At 43.4% G+C, this 7,643-nt stretch overlaps 1 protein-coding gene across 3 annotated transcripts in view; it reads right to left on the bottom strand.

The window, feature by feature from the left end:
- Positions 1-316: 316 nt before the first annotated feature.
- Positions 317-7,643, bottom strand: part of FARS2 (phenylalanyl-tRNA synthetase 2, mitochondrial) — a 248,058-nt gene continuing 240,731 nt past the window's right edge. For all 3 annotated transcript variants that reach the window (XM_084280386.1, XM_084280384.1, XM_084280385.1), the window contains one exon: positions 317-643. In XM_084280386.1, coding sequence (XP_084136512.1) covers positions 505-643 — 139 coding nt within the window. In that variant the 3' untranslated portion in view covers positions 317-504. The remainder of the gene's footprint in view (positions 644-7,643) is intronic.

Raw genomic sequence — 7,643 nt, 5'->3', positions numbered from 1 at the left:
TCTTGGAAGGTTTCTCGAAGCAAAACCTGCCATTTCTTATTTTAAAAAGGTGTGTGTGTGTAAGGATAAAATAGGTTTCCTTCCCTGAGCTAATCCGTGTCTCTGATTTGCTTCACTCGTTACACGGACAGAAGATCCTGTCAACGCAGAAATAATGCCAAGTATTTACAGTTTAATGGAACCCAGGGACCAATTAACAACACAGAAAACCACCAGGCAGTGTATTTCTTATTGTAACAGGAGGGAAATCTTACATTACTGCTGTTCCCCCATTTCTTAAAATAAAGCACCAGTGCTTTGTCAATGATTTCTCAGTAGTAATGTTTATTATCTGGTAGCGTTACCGTTCCCCATTTATCATTTTCCATGTGCTAGGTGGTCACAACCCCCATGCCCCCCACTTTACTTGTCCTCTCCCACATCTCAAAAAGACAAAAAGAGAAAACGAAGGAAAAAAAGGGAAAAAGGAAAAGCAATTGTCACTAGTGCATCGGACCAGCAGTGTTAGAATCTGCCCTCAACCCCAAGTTCTCGAACTGCTGATTCTTCAATAGCTTGATGGATGCGGTGCACCTCGTCCTGCGTTAAAGTCCTCTCCGGGTGGCGGTACGTGATACGGTAGCAATGGCTGACCTTCTTTGTCCTACAAAATATAAACCAAGAGAGGACTCATAAATACACGTGCCTACAAATGCAAATACACGAGGCCAAACACTTACCCTCTGGACCATTTTTTTATTTGCAGTCTAATTTTGTTCCTGTTGCTTGAAAATTACCTTAATGCTAAATTACACAGTCTGGAGAGGTGGGACTGAGCTGAATTTTAATTTTGGCAGAGGACTGTGCTGAAGTCCACCTAAGACCTCAACTTCTACTGCGGTGCGGTAGCTCCTTACAAACAAGCATGGGAGGGGGGTTATGCCAACAGCACTGAACTGCTGCTGGCACCACAACGAGCTGCACACACATACCACATACACCCTCAGACCAGTGGGGCTGGTGGTGAGGAGCATAAGGAAAACACCACACAACCTTTCTATGCTGGCGAGCAATGTTGCTGCCTAAGATGGGGCATCTCAGAACTTTCACAGTAAGATTGATGCAGCACTGGAACAGGCTGCCCAGGAGTGTTGTGGAGTCTCCTTCTCTGGAGATATTCAAGACCTGTCTGGGCGCCTATCTGTGTGACCTGTCCTAAGGAACCTGCTTTTGCAGGGGTGGTTGGACTTGGTCTCTGGAGGTCCCTTCCAACCCCTACAAGTTCTGCTAATCTGTGAATCTCACGAGCCAGCCCAGGGGATGAGACCAAACACACAGCTGCAAAGCAGAGTGGAACATTTCTTTTTCAATTCAGCTGAATATTTTGCCTTCGCCGGAAATGAGAAACAAGGACAAAAACAGCATCTGAAGTCCCCATTTGTGGGAGGACAGAGACGCAGGAAGAGGGTGGCCGTGAGTACCAAAACAAACCATCAAATGTCAGTGCCTGGATGTTGGCCACGCTGCAGCCAAGATGCAGGAGCAGCCTGGCAAACTCAGGAAGAAACAGGGCAAGACTTGTGAGCACGCATACATGGCAAAATTTCTTACTCCCTGCTACTATGGGAAGGGAAAGGCAAAAGAGAACAGGGAAAAGGCAGAGGGAAGACTGAATGATGGGGGAAAAAAAAGGAAGGATTTAAGACTTGCTGAGTTTGGCAAAGACAAGTTAATGCAAAACCAGGAGCAAACCAGTAAGTTAAATAAGCAAGCAAAACTCCTGCTCTCCATCAAAACCATGCTGGAGTACGTAGCTTTGGCAAGGGGCAGCTCTACAACTGCAGAGCATCTATTGCTGAATTTAAATGGCAGTTGTGGCATCCTTTTTATTTTTAGTTTCAAATGGAGCCTACACAGCTTCTTCTTTCAAAGGCAAACACTTCAGTGAAAGAAAGAAAATCTGAGGGGAAAAATAATGGGAAACCAGAGATCAAATACTAGACAGAAGGATCTCCCAGACTAGCATTTAATGGCACACAAAGGCATTCAGAAAGCTTCGGGTCATCTCTCCCTGAAAATTGTTTCATGTCAGAAATGATGTTTATTATGTCTGTTTGATTAAAACTAAGGTTATATGTGTTCACACACAAAGATACTCTCAAGATACTAATTTCAGCCTCAAATCCTACTGTAAACAGGCACAGGTAGTTTTAATCATGGAATAGCTATTTGATACCAACGTTGTCTCACCCAACATGGGTGGGAACTTGCCCCGCTCCCACTGGCAATTTACAACAAAAAAGGTTATTTCAAATTAAAGCAATCCTCCTTTTTTTCTTTGTGCTGGAGACAAAGCAAGGCGAATCTGCCTAGTGTAGGGAAGGGCAACCTGCATTTCATAAAGCGTTATGCTGACGACTGCAGATAACTGCCAAAAACCAGCCGAGAGCTTTCCCTGGGCGCAGGTTAAACGCTGTAGAAAAGTGATCTTTGGGAAAAGAGGGGGAGGTGTAACTGCGGAGAAGGTGTTCCTCTGCTCCGCCTCTGCAAAGCAGTGGAGAGGACAGCCCTGGGAGCAGCAAGGAAATGGAATCACAAGGGTTTGGCCAGATGCTACACTGTAAGAGAGAAATCTGAATAAGAGAGAGAGGGATAATGGGGGCTCAGCAGAAACAAAACCAGGCCAGCAAATACCAGTGCCGCTGGTAGCATCCGAGCTCTTAACAGTGCCACAGCAGCCCACCTGAACAAAAACATTTGCACACTGCTTTGGCTGAAAATATATTTAGAAGATGTACAGCCATTTTCCTGATCCTGAAGCATTGTATATACTGGGAATACGTCCCATGATGGAAAACTCATTTAATGTGACGTAAACACAACTTTGCTTAACCTATGTAAGCTGTGGTAGGGGTAGCTGCAGCACTCTTTCTGCACTGGTCATGGTTAACCGAAGGTAATGATTTCTTTTAACTCATATGTTTAGGGATCCCCCTCCCTCCATCCTAGTGAGCAGTTCATTCATGAGGGAAATTACATAGACCAGAAAAGGACGCAATGGTTTCTTCTGGGTGTTATGGAAAACCAGCATCTTTAGGAGCCATTTAAATTAGGAAAGGGTAGAGGTTTTACAGAGCAGCATGGGGCTGGAGATTTTTTTAGCTGCAGCTGAAGTTAGGCACTGGTGCAAGAGAAATAAACCAGGGATTGCATCAAATGTAATTAATCTCATTTTAATTTTACTTCCAAAATGATGCAACTACTAATATACATGTCTGGCTATACATCGCTTGTGATGAGTATGTTTACATTTTTCTCCCACCTTTTATCTAGGTTTATTTGCATTTTTGTTACTAATAAGAAAGGAGCATAATGGTTTGATGCTCTTTCAAGAAAAGACACGCTACAAATTTCAAAACCTAAACTTTTTCATGGGAGATGGGGAAGAGCACTTCTCAGCTCTTACCCCGAACACCTAGCCCCCCCTCCAAACACTACGTCAATGTGATTAATCACTGCTATCAGCTGGAACTGGAAACAATTACTGACAGCAAATAATACATGTTTTAAGATTCCCTTTCTTGCTTTCCTGCTGTTCTGCAGAGTCACAGGGTGCTTGCTACCTCAAAGATGGCTCTGCTAATGGATTAACAAACTCACTCCTGCATGTCATACTGCAGCCTGATGCCACAGAAGCAGTAGCTCTCTGTCCTGAGCGACAGAAAATTTGAGGCCAAAACCTAGAGCAGCAGCTTCACAAGGTAAAAAAAGAAGAAGAAGAAAAAAAAAAAAAGTAAAGTAGAAGCTTAAGAGTGAGCACACTGGGCTTTATTTACCCAAACTGCACCACCTGACAAGTCCATGCGGTTCGCAGTCACGCGGACTCCTCTCCCATTAGGCTTCAGCTGATCTTAGTGTCACAAGTCTCTGCACCAGCCTGCGGCTTCCAGGCAATGAAACGCTGTGAGCGCAGCGAAGCACAGCTCAAAGGGAAAAGGAAGATTGGGACTTATCCTGATGCCGCAGGAGGAGACAAGAACAACGGCCCACGAACAAACACCGGAGCGAAACAATGCCTAATGCTTTCATACGGTTTTTTGGAGGAAAGAGCTTTGCCTTGTGATTGATTTTGAGGAATTGGCATCAGCCACCCCCACGTGCTAGGGAGCTGCTTGCTGCCAGGTCAGATGCCCTGTGTGGGGCCAGCCTGAAGGTCAGTGTACACGTCTCGATAGTTCAGTCTGATACCTGAGCGCGGCAAGAAATTAGGGGGCCTTAGTCGGCCCCCAGTCCAATAAAACAAACATGAAAGCAACCTGACGTTGGGACCGGAGCTAGAATGAAATGTTACGTTAGACAATAAAAACTAATACCTGTGGGTTAGGTCTCCTTGGGTGGAAGTCTGCTGAGGGATATTTTGGAGACCACTTGCCTAGAAAGCTGATCCCAGAAGCTACCAACAGCAGAACACACAACCATACTGGGGAGCCTGTCTCAGTGGTTAGATAAGGCAGGAGATAATTTTGGTAACCACAATTTTGCCTCAAGAATAAATGCTGGTACTGGCCCTTGTCTCATCTGCATGCAATGCAGTAACAAGAATGAAAATTTCTCCATTCTGTACTTGGAGAGGGAGATGAAAGGGACAGCAGTGAGTGGGGAAAAAACCCACTTTTTAATTGTGATCTCAGTCAATCTTAAATAAGTCATAGAAGCACAGAGATTTCTACAGGGAATTACCCCTGCTTTTATGTGGTGAGGACAGCACAGAACCAGACTTTTTTCTGGAAAACTGTATTTGCTTTGAGGAACAGAAAAGTAGAGATGACCATCTCCCACAGCATCAAGCAGCGAAAAAGAGTGTCATCTCTTCTGTACCCTGAGCAGTGCACTAGGCAGCACTACTCACCACCATATCTATATTGTACCTTTGCCAACAGAGTATTATTTAAAATTAAAGATCTACACCCACGGTAACACAAATATCTGAGACTATTTTCTCCCTGTTAAGCGAGTTGTCTTAATGAGGTTCTTTGAGGGTCTCCCAATTCCATCCATAGCAGCCTGTATTCTATACAGCCCCCCCCCCGACTCCTCATGCAATTGCCTTATATAAACCTCCCCACAGTACTCAATGACCACTACATGCTTCACAGAGACCCTGTCATGCTTTATGTATGCATGGCACGACCTTGAGGAAGAGAAAGGGTTTGGGCTTTTCTTGTTTGTTTGTTTGCAACAATGTCCTGAGAGGGATGACAATGAGAAGAAATTAAAGTACCACCGCATGTTGCTGGCATCAGAGGTGTGCAGCTCTGGTTTTGCTTTGTGGCTCCAACAGTTCCAGAATGGTTCATGTTGTAAGGGGAAACAGGGAGGAATATTAAACGGCAAGGACACTCGTAATAAGAAGGAAATGATGTAATTACCTTTTCCTTTTTGTTTCACGCTTTCAAACCACATCCACCACTACGCTAGCAGGCACAACTGCTAAATGTCATATGATAAATTTTAAATTGACAAATAGCACTCTTTGCTAGGAACCACATCATGGAAAATGGCAAAAGGTTTGCGCTATATACTTTACTGTCAATGGCAAATAATTCAATTACCATGGTGATACGCAGGTAGAATATAGCAGCAATTCTCTGAACAAAGGCCTTTCCCTAAGATGCATTCTCATCAGGCCTTTCAAATGCTAATACTCCATTTCTCTGGAAGAGCACATTGTATACAACAGCGTATTTTAAAAAATGGACGTGTTTTTGTTTAAGGTGATTTTGATCCTAGTGAAAGGCACTAGATCACCTCTAGAAGAAAGAACTGTTCAAAACCCACAGAGACCAGGGAATGGTCATTTCTGTTGCACATCTTTTCCAGCTGACACCTGGCAGAAGGATGGTTTGGCATCAAAGATAGTTTAGGTCAACATAACCATGTTGACACTGTCAACACTATTTTAGCACTGTGGATTTTTTTGGTGGTCACTTTGAAAGAGACGCATTTTCACTGACACACAGTTGGACCGAAGTAATGTTCTTCTCTTGCACCAAATTGAGACAGTGATGGGACTTTTTGCTCTTTTCTAATTGGACTTGGTGAAATCTGTATGTGAATACCAAACCCTGAACCTGCCTGGCCTTCTCATTCTTTCTTTCTTTAGTATTAATTCCATTTTAAGCTTTTCCCTTAGTGTAGGAAAAAACCTGAAAATTCTATTAATAGCCAGCTTATTGAGAGAGATAAAGAGCATATACAGGGTGCAATGGCAAAGGACATAAATAACACCTACTAGTTAAGCTAATGAAAGGCAGATGAAAATGAAAGCACTTGGAAACTTTTCAGCTTCTCAGTCACGGAGACAGTGTTAAATAGCCATAAATAGGATCTAAGCCATTGTTAAGTATCTGAAAACACTGGACTGGTTAGAAAGTTTTGATCACAATTTGCCTTTCCTACCTAAATCTATCACCTAAATTTTTACAGGCAGGAAGAAATGCAAACAGATACATACTCCAAAAAAATAACTCATAAACATCACCTGAAAGAGAAAGTCTCCTGGTTCTTAGATGTACTCATCAAATGCTAAGTGAAACAACTTAAGAAACCACTTGTGCTTTGGCCCCAAACCACCTTTTCAGGTCCTTTCAAAAGACCACTGTGGATTGCTGATACATGCCAGCAAAGGAATGGAGGTGAGCAGCACAGGGGTCTTTTCCACCAGCTCCCAAGCAGAGGGAACTCTTCTGAGCAGGCTGAGTTACACACAGAAACCAAGAAAGTATTTCCCTTGTGCACTGTTATAGTCATCTCAGCAGCCAGCCAACGATACAGCCAACCCATCTCAGATCCAGGCACTTCCCATTAGAAAGCTCTTAAGCCTCACAGCATCAAAAGTAATGGAATCCATTACATGCAGACAATGATGAAATACCACTAGGGTGAAGAATAAGGGGGGAAATATCATTGTCCATTATACCAAAAGAAAATCCAAAATCCCCACAGGATCATAGGCTAACTGTGACACAGGCTTCTGCTGCTACAGAAGGCCAGAAAAAAACAGCAAACCCTTGGGGTTTGGGATTGTGGCTTTTTTGTTTTTAATACAATGACTCATTGATTCCTTGAAGAAAGCAATGATCAATGGTTGTAAAGCAGGTATGAAACCCATTCTCAAGGGGATGGATTCAAGCATCAGTGACAACTGCTTGTCCTCCACTCTCCCTCTCTTTGGGAAAATCATCTATCAAGCACAGGTGACAGTATTCCCATCATATCCGATCTACGTCAATGCTGAGAAATCTGTTCCACATGGATTTAAACTTGGATGTGACTGAGAGTTGTCTCTCTTTTAAGACAAACTTTGTGCTCTCTGTTCACACTGGCCCTCCTCAATTTTTAGGGTCTCACCACTCCACCTAGTGAGTCAGTTCAAAATCCTGCTCTAAATCCAGGAAGATTCAGGAGTAGGCTAGAGGCTGAGTATCTTCAAGATTTGCCTTGCTGTCAGCATAGTAACCCTGGAGCACTCATCATGCCTGATAGATGCAATGTTATGCACTTTTAATGGAATGACTCTCTAACTTAACGAGGCTGAGGCTCTCAGGAATAAAAAAAAGCTGTACAGTGGGCATGCACACAAAGATCAGAAGGTGTACAAGCCT

This window comes from Gallinula chloropus (assembly GCF_964237585.1).
Source record: "Gallinula chloropus genome assembly, chromosome: 2".
Lineage (NCBI taxonomy): Eukaryota > Metazoa > Chordata > Aves > Gruiformes > Rallidae > Gallinula > Gallinula chloropus.
The sequence above is the reverse complement of the archived record's forward strand: the minus strand, read 5'-3'. Positions and strand labels throughout refer to the sequence as shown.